The 21,742-nt window shown below is 43.0% G+C and overlaps 1 protein-coding gene across 4 annotated transcripts in view; it reads right to left on the bottom strand.

The window, feature by feature from the left end:
- PDE8B (phosphodiesterase 8B) overlaps nt 1-21,742 on the bottom strand; it is a 257,110-nt gene that overhangs the window by 18,483 nt on the left and 216,885 nt on the right. For all 4 annotated transcript variants that reach the window (XM_055536616.1, XM_055536617.1, XM_055536614.1 and 1 more), the window contains exons 11-14: nt 9,379-9,421; nt 4,834-4,911; nt 3,675-3,751; nt 2,067-2,231 (exon numbers count right to left, since the gene is read on the bottom strand). In XM_055536616.1, coding sequence (XP_055392591.1) covers nt 2,067-2,231; nt 3,675-3,751; nt 4,834-4,911; nt 9,379-9,421 — 363 coding nt within the window. The remainder of the gene's footprint in view (nt 1-2,066; nt 2,232-3,674; nt 3,752-4,833; nt 4,912-9,378; nt 9,422-21,742) is intronic.

The raw sequence follows: 21,742 nt of genomic DNA, 5'->3' as shown, positions 1-21,742 counted from the left end.
TGAGCCACTGCGGAAGCCCCAAAGCTTTTAAAGGTTGGGTTAATTTTTCACTAACATCTAAATTAACTTTTTTCCAGTTATAGCTTCTATCTTATAACATGAGCTTCGCTGTTAGCCTTCAAAGGAAGTTTCTGGACTTGAGGTTTTGGGAAGGGCAGCACAGGGCGTGGACGGAATGCCTGTGTCCCACCGTTTAACAGGCTCTTGAACTTTAGTCCCCAGATGTTCTTCATTGTCAGTTCCTATCCTCTACCTTCTACCCGAGTACCTAATTATTTACATCTTTGCTTAAAAGTCATTTATAATTGCTTGTCATCCTGCGAAAGTACGTGCTAAGGTTTAAAGTGTTAATGAAGGGCTCTCCTGAAGTCACACGTAGAATCTTCAGGCCAAGAGCTTAAACTTTCAGAACCAGATAAACAGATGAGGCGTGACGGCCGTAACTCTCCCGCCTCTAGGGCGGGCATCGCAAGGGGCTCCTCTGTCGTTGTTTTCATGTTTCCCTTCTGCTTCTAATTTGCCTTTGTCTCTTCTCTTTCCTAACGCTTCATAAGAATAGGCAGAAGCTTGCACTGGTTCCTCACTGCCTGAGCTGGAGAGGAAGCCCATGGTCTGGCATCGGGGAAAGGACGGCAGGTAACTTGTTCTGGGAACCCCAATCTTCCCGCAGCAGCTCTGCAGTGGCCAGCCTCCCCACAGGCCCTTGCCAGTCTTCCTTTGTTTTTTCAATGGAAGTATTGTTGACCCTCAATGGTGTGATAATTTCAGGTGTGTGGCAAAGTGGTTACACGTATATGTGTGTGTGTGTGTGTATTCTTTTTCAGTTTCTTTTATAGATTATTATAAGATTTTGACTATAGTTCCCTGTGCTGTTCAGTAGGTTCTTGTTGCTTATCTGTTTTATATATAGTAGTTTGTATCTGCTAATCCTAATCTCCTAATTTATCTCCTCTACCACCCCTTTCCCCTTTGGTGACCATATATTTGTTTTCTATTTCTGTGAGTCTATTTCTATTTCATAAATAAGTTCACTTGTATCATTATTTTAAATTTCACATATAAGGGATACCATATGATATTTGTCTTTCTCTGTCTGACTTACTTCACTTAGCTTGATAATCTGTAGGTCCATCCATGTTGCTGCAAATGGTATTATTTCATTCTTTTTTGCTGGCTGAATAATATTCTGGTGTGGTGCGTGTATCCTTTAGAAATAGAGTCTACACTGCATTGGGATGGGTGACCAAGGCCAACCCAGGGCCTTGAAAGGAACAGGAGGTTACTCAAATCACAGGGGCGTCAGGGACCTTTGCTAAAAACAAGGACAATGGACCAGAAAACCAGTCAACATTCCGCATCTGGTGGCAGGGCTGGACAGAAAACTTGAAAGTAAAACTCCCTGGTGCCTCAGTCTTTGTTCTCCCAAAGAATTCTTCCAGCTTCGGTCTCCAATAAGAAGCACAAATGAATAATTTGAACTTTCTTATTTTTCTTCACTTGCTGATAGATGGTGATTACAGACAGACAGATCACAGCAACACCAACAGGCCAGGACAAGGTCCTTAGAAATACTTCTAGTGATCGGATGGTGCCACTGGAGTGCTGGCCAGGGCAGCCCCTGCCCTCCTCCCTGTGCCACAGTGGCTCCCACTCTGTCTTTACCGAGTATAAAGGGAATGCTATGTAAAGCTTCTATTTAAAGAAAGGATTCTACAGGTAAGATTTTGGAAACTACTGCTGCCATCTAAGTACCAACCCTTTCATGATATAAAGAGCCTGAGGTCCGAGGAAGCCAAGGTCTCAATGGATAACCGTACCAGGTCAAGGGGAAGAAGTCAACAAGGGCCCCATTGTGATAGCTCGCCTTCAATCAACTGTCCACTTACTCCTTATGGTAACACGAATTCTGAAGGACAAATTATTCATTTGTGTTCCTGCCACTGCTTCTAGTTAGCTCATACAGCAGGTATTTCTACACCTGCCAGTAATAGTTTATCTGTTACATGTACTCGGGAGGACATTTGATGTCATCTGCCCTGCATTTCCGGTTCCTTCTCATCACTCACAGTCATCAGCCCTCCCACGAGATCACTGGTGTGGGGATCTTCATCTTTGGTACCCAGCTGAGGGGAGTACAGTTCCGTAGTTCGTAAAATTTCTAAAACTCTGTCCAAGGCTTCTGCCACTGTGACAGGACTGTTTTCTTGGGCTGCATTGATTATATTTATAACCTAAGGAAGGGAAGAGAGAGAAAGAATAAATTTGAGGACATTAGGGTTCTGCTTCCCAAAAGTCACTCATGAGCCCAGAATCTAAAAGAAATTAGACGATAACACATCTTATTTTTCAAAATGCCCCATGTCTTCACGGCAGCACCTCGTTGTACTAAGGCAAGCTTCTCTCACCACCCTCTCTGGTGTTTCTCTTACTTCGGCAGCTACGTCTTCTCAGGCTCCTCTGCTGATCTGTCTCCTCCAGCTCTCTGCCACAGGCTGCAGCCCCTCAGAGATTAATGCTGGGCCTTCCTCTCTCTCTCTACAATTCTCTCAGAGACGAGCTCTTTCCTTTCCACGACTCCAGACACATACGACCCGCATGCCAAGGACTCTCAAAATTACACCCCAGCCCTGAACTCCATTTTGACCTTCAGATTTATATATTCAGTTCCCTGCCTGACCTATCTACTGGATTATCTTATTTACATATCAAAAACTAAAGTCATGACCTTGCTCCCCTCTTCCCAAAGCAAGCAAGTAAACATAAAAAAAAAAAAAAAAAAGACAAGAGCTGCACTCCTTTGGTTTCTACACTGCTGTGAAAAAAAACACTTCTATTAATCTTGTGCTCAAACCAAAAACCTGGGAGGCCCTGGTTGACATATCACTTTCCCTCAATTCTCGCCCTACCTGACAGTATAATTCATCATCAAGAGAAACCGAAGTTACTCCCAAATATTTCTTGATCTACTCATTTCTCTCCACCTCGACTGCTGTAATCCTAGTACAGCTGACACCAATCCTTGCTTAGAATTCTGGAACAGTCCGTAAGTGGCTTCTTCTCGTTCACTCTTGTCATCTCCAGTCCATTCTCTGCATGGCAGCTGGGTGTTCTTTTCAATAAACATACCAGGTCATGTCGCTTCCCTCCTTTAAACTCTTCCGTGGTTTCTGCTGCACATAAACTAAAACATACATTTCCTATGGCTCAGCTGGTCAGAATGCACTGAGCCCTGCACATCTCTGTACCGTGACTCCCCTCTGCTCGCCAAGATCCAGTCACGCTACTTTCTTTCCAGTCCTCAGTTGCTCTGTTCCCTCCTCCTCCCACCTCGGTGCTCATCCCCTGCTGTGCCTGCTAGAATCCTCTGCTCCTAACATTTTTGCATCCTTCAGGTCTTACTGCAAATGTTACTTCCTCTACAGAGACACTCCTTGACCACCCCTTTCACCCAACCAAAACAGGGCCCTAACCTAATTCTCCCTCATAGACACCTGCTGTTTTCCTTTATGACAGCGATTGCCATTTATAACTACGTTTTTATGATGCGTTTATTTGTGTTTCCTTTACTATAAACTTCATGATATTGGCAGTATGCCATTCATCACTTTATCTCCAGAATACAGCGAGGGCTCAGTGGCCCTGGCTGCAGAGCAGAGGCTGCAGCTGCCACTCACCTTCGTGATGGGAGCCTCAATGGTCATGGAGTGGATCCGCGCCATGGATGGGTAGCGACGGTTCTGCAGACTTGGTGCTGGAGAGAAGTCAAGAAAGCTGAATCTGTTGCTGGTGGCTCAGCTGGGTTTCAGTGCAGCAAAGGAACCCTTCATGGACCCAGGGCCTGATTCTCGCAGGACTACTGTCCTCCATTGCACCCCACAAAGCAATGAATTCACCCATCTCTTAATCTTAAACTGCTGAGAGCTCAGCCACTACTTGCCATGGACTGGAAAGGCTGCTCGGGCCTAGAACTTTGATGACAGGAAGGTTGTATGAGTCTCAGGCCCACAGGGGTATTTCAGAGAGGGTTGATAGGATCCAGAAACGTCATCCCAAGAGCCTGACGATGCCCCAGGACTCATTTTCCCTAAGTCACTAAAGCCCAACTTGGGCAGGTCCATCACCTTCAGCCTTCAGCCACAGATCATGTAGCCAAATAACGGCAGTGTAGGAGGGAAGGTGTGATCCGTGACTAGGGTGAGGGTAGGCAGGAGAATGAGCTCCCCCTCATTCTGAGTCTTCAGGGTCTTAACACCAAGAACCTTTGGTGGGTCTAGCTCTCATCTATAAAAACTGAGCTAGTCCAGCTGAAATTCCCTCATCCATTATCCTCTCCATAAAATGGATATCCTTTCCATCTGTCTACACCCTCAGCCCGCTGGGGAAAATGTCCGTCCGTTTCTGTCATTTCATTTTTGGTCCCAATCTCTTGCATGCTGTGTGCTTTAGCCATCTTCCTTTATGAATTATGCATCTTATTTCTTTGGTCCGTGTTAGTTCGTTCAGCCGCCTCCCTCATGCTCAGCTTTCCCACTGTGACCTGAAGGATAGCCGCTGAGAGGGACTCAGCTATCGAGGCTGAGCTGCTCCAGCAGTTATGTGTCCTAACACACATTAGGACATAAAGGAACCAGCCTAGTGTTGTTTCATAGGGAGGACAAAGACTATAAAAAGTAAAAAAGAGTAAAAAGGCCTAAAATTTTCTGCCTACAGGAAAAAAAGCCAGTTTAGTCATAATCCTACTCTTTGGGATTTAGTTTATATGCTGACGAATTCTTGAATATTTTCCTATGTCATTTCCTACACTTTAAAGTCAAGGAAATATAAACTTCTTACCATCACTGCCTCGAGATGATATTGATTTCACATCAATGGACTCTTTCCTCCTGTTCTTGTATCTGAATGAGTGAGACTCTAAGGATTTCAGATTAGTAATGGAGAGTGATTAGTTTACAGCTTATTCACAGCAAAGTCTACACATATTTTTTTCCCTCATTCTCCAAAGAAAACAAGGTTACTTTTTAAGCACTGTAAAAATATTTTTTAAGAAATATCAAACCACTATGTCTTTAAATCCTCAGCACACACAGTATTATCAGTAATATTAATTGTAAAAAGATGCCCTTTTCTTGCGGTACCATATGACACTGTAGTGCAGCTTATTATTAAGGGTTATTTAGTTCCATTAATAAATATCTTCTTGAAAATGGACATTAAAACTTGGGGAGAATTTTGAGGAGTTCTTTTTGACCCGAAGGACAAAGGATTGGAAAGGCTTCTGTGGGGATATCTGAGGAAATAAACTGCTAGTCAAATCCATAGAGAGTTGAATTTATTTGAGAAATCAATCTGGACCAATCTTAGGTCCCTCTGAAAAGTCAGACCTCTAGATGGTTTTCTAAGTTCTCCTGAGAATATGCTTTCATCAAATGATGCGGATCCTGGGAATGAAGAGAGGGAAAAGCAATTTTATAATCCCAACAATTTCCAACAATTTACCTTTCACTTTCATCCCTGTTTTCTGGTGGGAAAAAAAATACTTAAAAAAATCTGTGTCTTTGCAGACTTTGAATTTAACACTCAAAATGTGCTGTCACGTTAATGTGAAATCTAATTAAACAGTGCGACCGATGCTACCAGTGAGGACCAAAGGCTGAACATGTCAGAAGGGGCTTCAGAAAGATACATTTTCAGGGCACCTGCTGCTTGTAGGAGTAACCCATGAGCAAGGAGAAAAACGTAGCCATAAAACAGAGTTTTTCCTCACTGCGCAGATGTGCAGGTTTCAGCAGGGGAAATGCTTTTCTCAGACACCAATAAGTGACCATATTTCAAGAGAGAAAAAGAGATGCAGTGCTTTTTACAAAATTGTCTAGTGACACTAAAAAGTACAAGAGAACACAGTAATTAACAGAACCAGTTCCAGAGCCAAACTGCTGAAATTTCAATCTCCACTACGCCGTCTAAAAGCCGTGTAACCTTGGGGATGTTCCTTCTGAAATCCCAATCTCCACTGAGCCATCTGAAAGCAGTGTATCTTTGGGGATGTTCCTTCTGTGTCTCGGTATCCACAAAATGGGGATGATTACAGCATCTCATTCACAGATTGTTGTGAGAAGTAAACGAGTTAATTCATACATAGCACTTGGGACAGCCAGTGCCTGCTACGTAGTAAGTATACAGCTCATGTTGTCTGTTATTATGAATCATGTGTTCATCTGCATGTATAACTCCTTTTCAAGCACACATGGGATCATGTTACAATATTATTTTACTACTTATTATCACTTTGTAATATGTCTTCGATACGTCTCTAGGTCACCTTTTTAACTATTTAATGTTCTTAAATATCTGATTCAATTTTAAACAGTTTAAATCAGCAACTATAGATAGCACTTTAAAAAATCTGATTCAAGTTTTAAAAGTTTAAATCAGTAGTAACTAAATCTGAATTATATTTATATAGCTTAAAGTGGAAGGTGTGTGTGTGCTAAGTCACTTCAGTCGTGTCTGACTCTTTGTGATCCTATAGACCGTAGCCCACCAGACTCCTCTGTCCATGGGATTCCCCAGGCAAGAATACTGGACTGGGTTGCCCTGCCCTCCTCTGGGGGATCTTCCCAACCCAGGGATTGAATCCAGGTCTCTTATGTCTTCTGCACTGGCAGGTGGCTTCTTTACCTCTAGCGCTACATGAGATGCCCAGAGTGGAAGGGAGAAGTATTACAAAGTTAATCTGAACAACAAAGCCTTAGGATCTTGCCTTAAATCACCTAACTTGAAATATTTTACTATCCCTTCGTGTATTTTTCTTTCAGATCCTGCCTTAATAATTTTCCTGGCCTTGGATTTGAGCTTCAGTATTTCTTTAAAAGGGATCTAGAGGAGGCGGTACTTCAAGTGATATTGTTAGGATCATATTGCATCTTCCAAACCTGAGAAACTGATGGTCATTTGCAAGACACTGGTTTTGAGCCTATTCTGGAGCTTAATAATCATATACACCCCTAACATTTGTTTATCAGATAACAAATTAAACCTGACTTATTAAATATTTAAGATTAAATTCAGGATTAAAGAGCACAAGAGTTCCTCAAAGTGCAGTTTCCAAATAAAGCTAAACTAGAGAGACTATATACAGCCCAGGGTGGCTGGTTGAATTCTAAATCATTCATTAGAATTATTCAAAGATGGGAAATGCTTATTCTTTCAGACTTCATTTCAGCTAAACTTAAGAAAATCTTTAACAACAGAAAAGATCAAGGGTTTGCAGAAATTATTTCTTCAATAAAGGCCATTTAAATCAAAGAATTCATTTATTCCTTCTATCAACAGATGTTGTGGAATTTGAATTTAAAAAAGACAGAGAAACAAAGGATGAGAGATTCAAACAGCCATACTCAATGGCAAAAAAGGATACAGTGTCATCAATTCAAAGAAAAAACAAAAACCAGCTAGCGTATACTGAGTACTTACTATGCATCAGACATTGTGCTTTGCTATTTATTTAACGATAGTAAATATATAATCATTACAACAAAGTACAATCTCCATTTTACTGATGAGGAAATTTAAACTTGGAGAAATTGTGTGGGTAGCTCAAGGTCAAAGAGCTAATAAGTGGCAGAACTTCTGCTTCCAAGACGGGATGGTTCCAGTTTATCATCAGTGTTCTGTATCTGTTGAGTGTGTATCATATGTAAGGCAATACTGGGCATCATAAAGGACATGAAAATGCTTGTAACAGTTTTAGCTGGTAGGTTAGTTAAAACAATACTCTCACTAGGTTAAGGAAATAAACTAAACCATCTGTGAAAGAAACAAAGTGTGGAGGGAAGAGGAGAAAGATACCAAACAGTTAATGCATTTGACAAATGAAGAACTGAAGGTCAGATCAGATGAAATCTTGCTGAGTAGGTGAAAACACGGTCCACTCCACAACGGAGGAAAGGAATGGCAGAAAGTGAAGAGGAACTGAAAAGCCTCTTGATGAAAGTGAAAGTAGAGAGTGAAAAAGTTGGCTTAAAGCTCAACATTCAGAAAACGAAGATCATGGCATCTGGTCCCATCACTTCATGGCAAATAGATGGGGAAACAGTGGAAATAATGTCAGACTTTATTTTTTTGGGCTCCAAAATTACTGCAGATGGTGACTGCAGCCATGAAATTAAAAGATGCTTACTCCTTGGAAGAAAAGTTATGACCAACCTAGAGAGCATATTCAAAAGCAGAGACAGTACTCTGCCAACAAAGGTCCGTCTAGTCAAGGCTATGGTTTTTCCTGTGGTCATGTATGGATGTTAGAGTTGGACTGTGAAGAAGGCTGAGCGCCGAAGAATTGATGCTTTTGAACTGTGGTGTTGGAGAAGACTCTTGAGAGTCCCTTGGACTGCAAGGAGATCCAACCAGTCCATTCTGAAGGAGATCAGCCCTGGGTGTTCTTTGGAAGGAATGATGCTAAAGCTGAAACTCCAGTACTTTGGCCACCTCATGCGAAGGGTTGACTCATTGGAAAAGCCTCTGATGCTGGGAGGGATTGGGGGCAGGAGGAGAAGGGGACGACAGAGGATGAGATGGCTGGATGGCATTACCGACTCAATGGACGTGAGTTTGGGTAAACTCTGGGAGTTGGTGATGGACAGGGAGGCCTGGCGTGCTGCGATTCATGGGGTCGCAAAGAGTCGGACACGACTGAGCGACTGAACTGAGCTGAACTAAAGTAGGCCAGGGCCCACTATGTGCTACTTAAGTACGCCTAAGTGGCTGGGAAGCCCCCAGCCGCAGGGAGAAGGTGCTGTCTGTACAGGAATGAGAGTTGTACATTGTTGGTGGCAGCTGATTTTTCCCTCTAATGATCAAAAAATTCCAGACCTTTCCGATGTAGAGGTCATTAGTTCAGCCCCCTCTTTTCATGGGAGAGGAAACCAGGAGTCAGTGAGCCTTGCTCAACGGATGACGTGCGGGTGTGGGCAGCTGGAATGGTGGCTCGCCGCCCCTGGTCCCGGGAGGGCCTGTTCATGTTTCACTGGCAGCTGCAGAGAAGGGGAGCCTGACCGCGGTGTGACGACAGCGACCTCTCTGGGCCTCCGGACCGCGCTGTGCTGGGAGTTTATCTGCTCCCCATGGTCTCCAGGCAGCAAAAGAAGCCAGGACGGGGAAGGTGTTCAGGGGAAAAGGTTGCCATGCATGAAGATTCAAAGCCTTTTAAGGGATCCTGCTTTTAACCTGGCTCTCAAACCTTTCGTTATCAGCACTGAGGTATCGGCAATTCAAGTTTCCAGGGTGGTGAAACTGCCAATCCAGGCTTCTTCAGACTGATTCATAGACTTGAGCCCACAAATCCCACCCAACCGTGTAAGAGTGAAATTGCAGTATTCTCACCTGTCTGAGAATTGTCTCCTGAATCACGATGAATCTTGAGAATCTAAAGTTGTTCAGAAGTTTGGTAAAAGCAAGAAAAAGAGATTTAAAATATGGTATTAGTTACATTTCCAACCAATTTCATTAAAAACTCTGACGAGTTCAAGAAAGGAAGACATTGCACAGATAATATGAACAGATGAAAGATGTACACAGGTGATAACACTACAAATTCTCTATTACATCCAGACACTTGTAAAACGCCTGCGTCTGAGAACAGGAAGACAGCCGAGGGATGCTCTTGCTAAGCAAGATATCTAGATCTCCAGTCAGCTGTTCTCATTTTTGACAGTCTACAGAAATGCAGAAAGACAAAAAAAATTTAAAACAAGATTAAACATTTTTATCAGGGTATCATATGTACCCTGTTTTTATTTCAGACATATTGTACATTTTTCCTGTAATATAAAAGCAGTCCGAATTTAAGCCTAGAATTCAAAAAAACCTTTCAAAAAAGCTCTTCAAACACACATCAATTATAGACAGAGTCAATTTACTAAACGTTTCTTCACAAGGTCTTAACTTTAGATTCAGTTTGGCTGAATACTTTTTCAGTATCAATTTTTTATGCTGCTGCTTGGTAAATATCTGTCAAACGCTGAGTGAAGTCATTAACAGTAGAAATAATAAATATGCTTTCTTTGGGGGGTTCTGCATTTCTCATGTTGATAACTCAGACATTGATTCTGGGCACATCTAGCTGTCATAATTATAACCAGGCTGCTTTGCTGCTAAATCCACCTATTTCCGGTTTCCAAAACCACCATACGTTTGTAGGCACTGAATGAATGGAGTAAGCTAACCTGAAGAGCAAGACAGATGAGTGTGTAGGACTGTTTATGAAGGAAGATAGTGTGGTTTAGCAACGTCAGCTGTAACAGCCAGAAGTCCCTTATATTAATATATCAGATACAGGTAAAATGTTCCAGCTTGATTGACCCATTGAAAAATAATCACATAAAACTGAAGTGTTAAATATAGGAGGTTTTGTATGAACTGTTCTGCACAGTTCATTCCATGTAATTACAGAAACAGTTTCATGGCCAGCCTGTGTGAGATCTTGGTCTTACAGGTGACCAAAGGGCTCTGACTCATTTATCCCACAATTATGGGATCTTTTTATTTCTTCTGTTTTTTTCTGGTTCTTATTACATTTTATTTGGCTTCATTGGGTTTTAGTCAGAGCATGTGGGATCTAATTCCCCAACCAGGAATAGAACCCCAGGCCCTCTGCATTAGGAGTGCAGAGTCTTAGCCACTGGACCACCAGAGAAGACCCTGTTTTGTTTTTTCTTTACAAATGAAGACCATTTGCTCAAAGCTACTGAGTGCAATATCAATTTTTGATATACCAAATGAGTACAGCTTTTTCTCAGTCAACTTTTTCGCTCAAAAGCAAGTCATCGTTAAATGAAAGTTTTCTCTCTGAATCACAATCCACCTTTCCTTAAGGACCAAAGTCCCATGGCTCCCCAGATCACACACCAAAAACCCTTTCTTGTCTTTCACTGAGCTCCCCAAGCCCACTGACTGGACTGTGGACCTCCCAGGAGGGCAACACAGGCTTTGTATTCAGTCTAATGGAACTCGAGGAAGCCCAAGGTCCAAGCGAGGCCCAGACCAGCCCTGCCTTTAGGATGATGGGCTCCACGTTACGGACAGCAGAGACTGGAAACCCTCCTCAACCAGCCGACCATCACTGGCTTCATGAGCAGAGCTTCTGAGTGCCGTGTCAGGCCATGACTCGCTTCACAGTCCTCTGTGGTCAGAACTGTGCCTGGCAGCAGCTGGCCTCCCACACCTCAGCAGGGCTAGGTTTTTACTGAAGCTTCTGACTCACAATCCATGTGCCTCTCCCAGACACCTCCTTTTACAACCAAAGGTTCACTTGAATGAAAAAAATCTTACAGAATTACAATTTTCTTGGAAGGCTAAACCCATCCATCATTTATAACTTGGTATGAATGCTTCCACTACAATTATTTCCTTGTAATTCTCAGTCACTCACTGAGAAAACGGGCCTCCCTGGTGGCTCAGTGGTAGTGAATCCACCTGCAATGCAGGAGACGTGGGTTCGATCCCTGGGTCTCGAAGATCCCCTGGAGGAGGAAATGACAACCTACTCCAGTAATCTTGTCTGGGAAATCTCATGGACAGAGGAGCCTGGCCGGCTACAGTCCAGGGGGTTGCAAAGGGTCTGACGTGACTAAAGTGACTGAGCACACAGGAAACGCACAGAAAGTGAGCGGCTGTGTGGCTGGGCATTCACTGGTGGGCAGTCAGATGAGGCTCGTGGGCCTGCGGACTGTGGGCAGGAATAGAGGAGGGGCCACCCCTCCTGTGACTATGGCAGCCTTCTCTTCCATGTTTGCACAGGGCTAGCAGTTCGACACCGGCAACCTGGTCATTACAATGTCCGTGCAAGGGAGGGAGGGTCGTCATTCCTTCTGACAGATGGAGAAGTCGAGGGACTTCCCTGAACCACGCAGCCAGCGCTTGGCAGATCTCAATTCCAAACCCGGCTCTCTCTAGATCTAAAGCCACTTCCTCTTTGTCACGAGTTGCTCTCTATGGTTAGGCCCCAGAAGGGCAGCCTGGGGCTCAGGCTTGTTAAACTGGGTCTGAGGACACAGTGCTCTGGTTCGGTGAAGGGCATCTGTTTGAATATAATTCCCTTTGTAACTCTGGAGAAGACATGACTCTGCTATGGATAGGCTTTGTCACGCGCACGCTAAAGCGAAGCCAAGAATCCTAATTTAAAGGCCACACAACAGCCAATCTCTCCAGAGTGTGGTGTTTTGTTCCCCCTCTTGCAATGGAAGTGCATCTATAAATGACTAAGAATTCTGACATCCTGTGTCCCACAGGCTTCAGCACGAAGGTGCTGCAATATGAATACTGCTGGCCTGGCCGGTGCCACGCCTGCCAGAGCTCAGAACTGGAATTTCTTTTTAATAGCAAGGTCTTGGAGGCTTACAGCCTATTTTGGGGGAAAACATTTCATAATTCCAATGTTTTAGTTACCTAACATACAATAGGTTCCCGCAAGTGTTGCTGTCCTTGTGCTAAATGCTGTGTACAGACGCTGGATTATGCTTGGCTCTTAAAAACACTGCAGGTTCTAGATGTGTGTGCATGCATGTCAAGGTCATTTGATTGTTTTCCTCTTAAAGAATAACCGTTTAACAGTGATATTCTCAGGACTTCCCTGGTGGTCCAGTGGTTAGGAATCCACCTTGCAATGCAGGGGATGCAAGTTTGATCCCCAGTCAGGGAACTAAGATTCCAAATGCTGCAGGGCAGCTCAGCCGACTGAAGCCCGCATGACTCACCTAGAGAGCCTGCACCCAGCAGTTACTGAGCTGCACGCTCTGGAGCCTGTGTGCCACAACTCAGACCCAACGCAGCCAAGTACATAAGTATCCAAATAAATAAAACTGTAAAAAGATACTTTCTCTGCACATCCACCAGAATGCTTAAAACTAAAAAGAAATTCTGCCAAGTATGTGCAACAACTGCCACTCTTACACACTAGAGGGTGTATAAAGTTGTACAGTCACTATGAAAAAGGTCTGGCATTTCTTATAACATTAAATGTATGCCGACCCTGTGACCCAGCTCCTCGGTGTTCAGTTCCACTCCTGAGTTATCTACCCAAGATAAATGAGAGCATATATTCACAAAAAGACTTGCCTAAGAATGTTCAAAGGAATCCAAATGGAAAGCAGCTCACAAGTCTATCAACAAGAGAAATAAACTGTGGTAGAAATAAAAAGGAAAAAAAATACTGATACATACAACATACACGCATGCTGAGTCACGTGTCTGACTCTTTGTGACCCCCTGGACTGTAGCCCGCCAGGCTTCTGTCCATGGAATTTCCCAGGCCAGAATACTGGAGCAGGTTGTCATTTCCTTCTCCAGGGGATCTTCCCGACCCACCCAGGGACTGATCCTGTATATCCTGTGGTTCCTGAATGGCAGGTGGCAGGTGGATTCTTTACCATTGAGCCACCTGGGAAGCCCACGTACAAGATAAATGAATCTCAAAACATTGATAATGAATGAAAGAAGCCAACACAAAAGAAGAGATGCTTCAGGAAGCTCTGGAACAAGCAAAACTAATCTATGGTCACAGAAGTCAGAACAATGTTACCTCCGGGGGTGGGAAGGAAGGGAGCAGAGGCAGGGATAACTGGGAAGCGGGCGTAAGGGAATGTCTGGGGTGGGCAGGTTTGAAATCTTGATGGGGTCTGTGTTACAGAGGCACATGCATTTGTCAAAATACAAGGACTGTTATACTTAGGGTTTGTACATTTCACCATATGTAACCTTTACTAAGAAATGAAAAAACTCTCAACCACATATTAAATTCAAATTAATAATATGCATGCCAAACTACCAATGGGTGAAATGTCCTGATGTCTGCAACTTAATTTGAAATCTATCAAAGAACAAGATGGACTGATGGATGAATCGAGGGAGGGATAGATGGACTGATAGATATATAGATAGACAGATGATTGAGCAAAGTGTTAATTACAGAACCTAGGTGGTATGTATATGTATTTACTTAAAATTTTTCTCTTCTGTGTTTGAAGAATTTCATAACAAAATATTGAGAAAATTATATGGATTTATGGATTGATAGCTAAAAATTGGAAGTCCGAAACAATTTCAAAATCAGTGAAAATAAATAAGATGAAGAAAATTGAGAACAGCCTGAAACTGAGCGAGGTGAGTGACATGTCCCCGTCCTGGGGACTCTGCCATGAACCTGGGCATGAAAAGGATATTCCACTTCAAACCATAGCTATGGAATTGTAGACAGCAGCTGCCAATCTTAGAAGCATAAGATTTACCTAGGTAACCATTTAATACACTGATTTTAATAATTTTATTGATTGATTTTGTGCATCATGGAGTTATAAATGAACCTAAATCCTGATGTCTCTTCTAGGAGAAAAACTCTGAAATAACTTTTTTTAAAAATGAACAATCACAAGACTTTTTAGCAGTTAAAATGAATCAAGGCCAGGATGAGTACAATAACAAGCTACTAAGCAAAGAAATACTAGATACCTCCTTCAGCATGCGTTTCGGAATCACCTTGGGAGAGTGTGAACAGACCTTGGGTAGAAATGTCTAATCTGCTTTTGTCACCATGGAATGACAGAGTTATACAAGGATTGTAGTTAAAACCACCAGATTTCCCGGTATGTGAGCTGGGTGTGTGTGTGTAGCGGGGGCGGTCATCCTTGATGCTTCATTTTCTCTCATCCTCACATCTAGTCCATCATCAAATCTTGTAAAATCTCATTTCTAAACCTTTCTGGGATTACCCACTTCTCTCCATTGAAAAAGTACAGGCTACCATCAGTTCTCATCTGAACTCTGACCTCAGCAATAATCTTCCCAACTTAATCCATTTTCAACTTTTCAATCAGGATCCTGCAAAATTGTACATCGAATCCTGCCACTTTCCTGCTTAAAACTCACACTTCCCACCTGGTCTTGGGGTCAGCCCCATGTGATGACCCGGCTATGAGAGGCTGCAGTGTGGCCTGGCCCTGCAGTTCCCCAGAGGTACCCTTGAGCCCTGCCACTCTGCCCTGGGCTCCCAGTTTGTGGTCTGCACTGCCATCCCCATCTCTCTGATTTTCCCATGCTCTTTGCTACCACAGATATACAAGCCTGGAAGCTTCCCAGTCCACTCTCTTCCTTTTGCCCATCTGTCCTCCAAATCTGAGCTGAGGGTGGTTTCTCAGGGAAGCCTTCCCAGGTATTTCCTGCCCATCCCTGTCCCTCATGAGGTTAGGTTCTAGTTTCACATGTTCTCAATGGGCTTTGCCTTTTTTGCATTTTATACAGTTCATAACTCTGTGCTTATTTCACTGTCTGTCATCCTTCGCAACTACAAGTCCCACTTATAGCAGGAGCAGTGTCTCACTTGATTACCCTTGTATACTTGAGCACCCTAGTACTGACTGCTAACACAGGAACTTCGTGTGGAAGTACACTAAATATCCGTGCACACAACAGGGAGATTACTCAGGTTCTTTACCTTAAAGCTTGTGGTGAAAACACTGCTAATGATTTGCCCATCATACTGGTTTTTGTTGATTATACTTAATACTGATGTCTCTAAAGTGCTTCACGGTACGGTTCAGTTCAGTTGCTCAGTTGTGTCCCACTCTTTGCAACCCCATGGACTGCAGCGTGGCGTGGCTTCCCTGTCCATAACCAACTCCCAGAGCTTGCTCAAACTCATGTCTGAGTCAGTGATGCCATCCAACCATCTCATCCTCTGTCCACCCTTTCTCTTCCTGCCTTCAATCTTTCCCAGCACCAGGGTCTTTTCCAATGAGTCAGTTCTTCACATCAGGTGGCCACAGTATTAGAGCTTCAGCTTCAGCATCAGTCCTTCCAATGAGTATTCAGCTGATCTCCTTTAGGATGGACCTGTTGGATTGCCTTGCAGTCCAAGAGACTCTCAAGAGTCTTCTCCAACACCACCATTAAAAAGTATCAATTCTTCAGCGCTCAACTTTCTTTATGGTCCAACTCTCACATCCATACGTGACTACTGGAAAAACCATAGCTTTGACTAGACGGACCTTTGTCAGTAATGTCTCTGCTTTTTAATATGCTGTCTAGATTTGTCATAGCTTTACTTCCAAGGAGCAAATATCTTAATTTCACGGCTGCAGTCACTGTCTGCAGTGATTTTGGAGCCCAAGAAAATAAAATCTCTCAATGTTTCCATTGTTTCTCCATCTATTTGCCATGAAGTTACGGGACCAGATGCCATGATCTTCATTTTTTGAATGTTTTAAGCCAGGTTTTCCACTCTTCTCTTTCACTTTCATCAAGAGGCTCTTTAGTTGCTCTTCACTTTTTGCCATAAGGGTGGTGTCATCTGGATATCTGAGGTTATTGATATTTCTCCCAGCAATCTTGATTCCAGCTTGCGCTTCTTCCAGCCAGCATTTCTCATGATGTACTCTGCATATAAGTTAAATAAGCACAGTGACTATATACAGCCTTGATGTATCCCTTTCCCAATTTTGAACCAGTCTGTTGTCCCATGTCTGGTTCTAACTGTTGCTTCTTGACCTGCATACAGGTTTCTCAGGAGGCAGGTAAGGTGGTCTGCTATTTCCGTCTCTTTAAGAATTCTCCACAGTTTGTTTTGATCCACAATCAAAGGCTTTGGCATAGTCAATAAAGCAGAAGTAGATATTTTTCTGGAATTCTCTTGCCTTTTCTATGATCCAATGGATGTTGGCAATTTGATCTCTGGTTCCTCTGCCTTTTCTAAATCCAGCTTGAACATCTGGAAGTTCTCGGTTCACGTACTGTTGAAGCCTAGCTTGGAGGATTTTGAGCATTATTTTGCTAGCGTGTGAGATGAGTACAATTGTGCAATTGAGCATTCTTTGGTATTGTCCTTCTTTGGGATTAGAATGAAAACTGACCTTTTCCAGTCCTGTGGCCACTGCTGAGTTTTCCAAATTTGCTGGCATATTGAGTGCAGCACTTTCACAGCATCATCTTTGAGGATTTGAAATAGCTCAGCCATCACCTCCACTAGCTTTGTTCACAATGATGCTTCCTAAGATCCGTTTGACCTCGCACTCCAGGATGTCTGGCTCTAGGTGAGTGATCACACCATCTTGATTATCTGGGTCGTGAAGATATTTTTTGTACAGTTCTTTTGTGTATTCTTGCCACCTCTTCTTAATACCTTCTGCTTCTGTTAGGTCCCTACCATTTCTGTCCTTTATTGTGCCCATCTTTGCATGAAATATTCCCTTGATAGCTCTAATTGTCTCGAAGAGGCCTCTAGTCTTCCCCATTCTATTGTTTTCCTCTATTTCTTTGCATGGTAGTGTACTGATAAGGAATTTTCCCAGTAAATGTGCTCCAACGGCGCTAAATCTGTGACAGCAGAAGAACTGGTGGGATGTCGAGCAGTCACACTCCTGGGTGCACCTCATCCCGGAACTTGCTGCCCCTCTGATTCACTGCTGTGTTTCCTGTCATAATCTATGCAGTTATCAACCCGGCAGCTACTAGACATTCATTTATAAAGGAACGATGAGTGACTTTGAAAGATTTCTTGATCATACAGAAGAGTGTTGGCTTTGATCAGTTTTCAACCTCAGGCTTGGAGAAGGCGATGGCACCCCACTCCAGTACTCTTGCCTGGAGAATCCCATGGATGGAGGAGCCTGGTGGGCTCCCGTCTATGGGGTTGCACAGAGTTGGACATGACTGACGTGACTTAGCAGCAGCAGCAGCACAGCAATCTCAGGCTTTACATTATTTGCTTGTTTTCTGCATCTTCCCCTAACCCAAATATTATGAAAAACTGTACAGACCTGGTTAAAATGAAGAAAAGTACTATTCTCTTAAATCCTCAGTGTAAGCAGTCTGTGAGTGAACATTCTCGATCAGTGACTTCATGACGAAACCGAATGCTTTGATGTACTTGACAAGACTGCAGTAATCGTGGAGGTTGAATGCTGGATGAGAGACCTGACTATGGGAACTGAGTCATTCAAGACCCTCCCTCATTCACATGCAGCCAAAGTGACAGAGTAAGTGGTATAATACAGAACTGCTTTGATCATCTTTCTTTACTGAAAATACTTTGATGAGTTTTCCCTTGGAAGGTATGAATATCTGATGTAGAGATCAAATATCCTTTCTGTCTGCTCTATTAAAAAAAAAAAAAACACAACCACTTGAAGATACACTTCTCAAACTTCCCAAACAGCAAAACAAATACCAAACAATGAACCCGAAAACACTGAAAGAAAATTCATGCCACATGCTGGATCCCCGGCCTCAATGGTTACCTTTACATAAGCTCCCAAAGTCAGGGCCGAGTTGGTGCCATTGTTTTCATGCACTGAGTCTGGTTTCTCCAGATGCTACGGCACCAAGACAGAGAAGTTGCCTGGATGCCAACCTTGACGCCCGGTGTCAGATCTCCTCACTGCAGGTAATTTCATGAGGATAACAGACTCAACATGACCTTCTCTCTCCTCTTTTATCTTGATGGTAATTGAAAATGCTACTTATATCAAAGCTACATGCATTGGCTTGATATCAATGAAAATACATACAAATATTTGAGATTACAGAAGATTAAAAAGAAAGATCTCAAGCTGCTTTTTTTTTCAGGTCATTTGTTATATTCAAGACAAATGTAGAAATAAATATCTCCAGTTCTGGAAAGTAATTTTCTTGGGAAAATTTAAACACCCTTCTGTGCAATGTCTGATCTAGCATGTTCAGATATCACTGGTATCCCTTGGTCAAAATTTCTTTTACTTCAGTCCTAGTATCCCCTGGCCCTGCATTCAACATGCAGGAACCTTTACACAGAGAAGGACTCTCATTACGTAGCCCAGTGATAATCATTTCTGTATGGTTATCTCTTGGGGAAACACTTAATGCAAGCCACCGTTCAGGTTTAGATGGCTTGTCTTTTTCCCCTTGTCCAGTTTCTCCTTTAATTGCTATCAAATACCTACAATGTAAGCACCACCTTGCTGCATACCTGGACAACAGTGGGTTTTCTAATATGGAAATAGGATAGTGATTCTCAGACTTCCTCCCAGAACTGGATCTCTAACAACTTCCCCGGTGAGCCAGGGCTGCAAGCGTGGGGGCCGCACAGCAGTTCCTGAGGCCGCCCTCTTCAGCACGCTCTGTGCACCAGCAGATGGGAACACCCAGGAGCTTGTGAACTCTGCTCTCAGGCTCACGCTGAACAGAATCTGCATTCTAACGTGTCATCTCTAAGTGAACTGATTATAACTACAGTTTGAGAAACACTGATTCAAGTGGAAAAATCATAGGCTCGCCGACAGATTTTTTTAAAAATCTCCACTCACAGCTGTGTAAACTAATGAGCTTCACGGAGTCTCAGTTTCCCTAATGGGTAAATGGGACCAATGCCTACCTTTTAGGATCTAAGAGGATCAAACGAGATAACGTGTACAAAAGGCCTGGCCCACTAGCTCTCAGGCTGGTCTGTTACGTTGCAATCCCACAGAAGGCTGGGAAACCACACAGCTGTGCCCACCCCCATGATGTCAGTAGGTCGAGGTCAGGGCCCCAGAACTTGCTTGAAATGCAAGTTCTGTGAGGCTGAGGCTGCTGAGTCAGTGGCCCTACTTTGAGAACCACTGGCCTGGCAAATAGTGGATGCCCAGATAAGGCTGGATCCCTCTGACTGCTCTTGCAGAGAGGTATCCTGTTCCCTGAGAATCTGGCTGCAGTGCCGCTCACTATGCCAGGGCTGATCTTAGTTTACGGAAATCGTTTCCTTTAAGGCAGACACATAAGCAGCACACGTGCGTTTTTCGCTTTCATGCCGTCATTTCTCTAGCCTCTGCCCCTCACTGCTAGGGACAAAGAGAAACTTACAGATAAATCACCCCAGAAAAAAATGTCATTGTGCTTAAAGCTCTTGCTCTCAAGGAACTGTCCATGACTGATGGCACTTTTGCTAAATATTCTGTTGTGTGAACTCAGATGACTGGTGGATTTTGTCAGGAGAGGGAGGGAACTGCAGCAACCTAACATTTTCCCCACTCCTGTTACTCCAGCACTCGACAGAGTCATTAAACTGCTTAATGACACCCAGGCTTTGCTGGCACTGTGATTAGCAAAAGATAGAAGCCACCAGCAGGCCCCTTGCTTAATAAATCAGGCCCTTTGGAAGCTACCCAGAGGCGGGGACAGCACAAAAGGAAAAATAAGCAATAAGGAGAGGACAGAACGGTGAAACAGCTTTATCACTGTGTCCCGAGGTTCTGAAAATGCTGTTCATCAGAATCTTTGCTTACATTTTGTGAAAAGTCACCCCTGGGAGGGAAAAAAGGGCATCTCTAATGGATACCCCTTCTTCTAACTTCAGCTGAAGAATCATTTATTGGTTCTGTGAGACAAAGATGTTTAGGACCTGCTCTCAAGGGATTTACTAATAGGGGACGAAAATCAAGGGCTGTCAAAGTGAATTTACTCATTCCGTGTTTGATGAGCGTGTACTATGTGTCAGGCAATGTTCTAGACACTGGGAATACGACAGAAAACAAAACAGATAGTTTTAGGAAGCTGGTTTGAGTGTCAAGATGGCATTTCACAAATGGTGTGATGCTGAGGGGTTAAAATTCAAGTTTGGGGCATTTCAAAACTTGATGCTAAACAGCCTGGACTCTCCTATTCAATTCATCTGTCCTCTAATGCTTTTCCAAGCCTTCTGGGTTTATCAAGAAGAAAGCCTCAGGCAGGTCCCAGTCTCCAAACTTTCAACCAACAGCTGTAGTGTCCAGATTTGCTAACCCCGTGGGGTTTTTCCTGCTCTGATCTGTTTTACTGCTATCTTCCATTATGACTAGCGGCTATGGCATTCCATTTTATGGTAGTGACTCCCATGATGATACGAAGTATTACAAGCGACTGCTTCAAGGAAGAGGAAGAACTTTCTCTACATGCAGATGAGATGGTACCATACCTAGAAAATCGTGAGGACTCCAGACAAAAACTACTACAGCTAATAAGTGGATTCAGCAAAGTAGCAGGATACAAGCTCAGCATGCACAATCAGTTGCATTTCTTTACACTAACAATGACATATCAGAAAAGAAATGTAGACAAATAATACCTTTTAAAATAGCACCAAAAAAAAAAAATACCCAGGACTAAACTGACCAAGGAGGTGCACGACGTATGCTGAGAACTATAAAACACTAATAAAGGAAACTGAAGATGATTCAAAAATGTTAAGATATCCCATGATCTTGGATTGGAAGATATTGTTAAAGGTATTGTTTAATATTGTTAAAATGGCAATTCTACCCAAATCAATCTACAAATTTAATGTGATCTCTATCAAAATACCCATGACATTCTTCACAGAACTAGAACAAATAATCCCAAAATAAATAAAAGATCCAGAACTTCCAAAGCAATCCTTAAGGGAAAAAACAAAGCAAGAAGCATAACTCTACCAGACTTCAGACAATATTACAAAGCTACAGTAATCAAAACAGTGTTAATGATACCAAGACAGACATATGGATCAGTGAAACAGAATAGAGCCCAGAAATAAACCTACACATTTACAGCCAATTGATCTTCAACAACGACGGTAAGAATATAAAATGGGAAAAAGACAATCTCTTCAGCAAGTGGTGTTGGGAAAGTTGGACAGTGCATGTAAATCAACGCAGTTAGAACCATCCTCACACAATGTACAAAAATAAACTCAAAAGCCTTAAAGATCTGAAGATAAGACAAGACACCA

The sequence above is a fragment of the Bubalus kerabau genome, chromosome 10, assembly GCF_029407905.1.
Source record: "Bubalus kerabau isolate K-KA32 ecotype Philippines breed swamp buffalo chromosome 10, PCC_UOA_SB_1v2, whole genome shotgun sequence".
Taxonomy (NCBI): Eukaryota; Metazoa; Chordata; class Mammalia; order Artiodactyla; family Bovidae; genus Bubalus; species Bubalus kerabau.
This window is presented reverse-complemented; position numbering and strand designations above follow the sequence as displayed.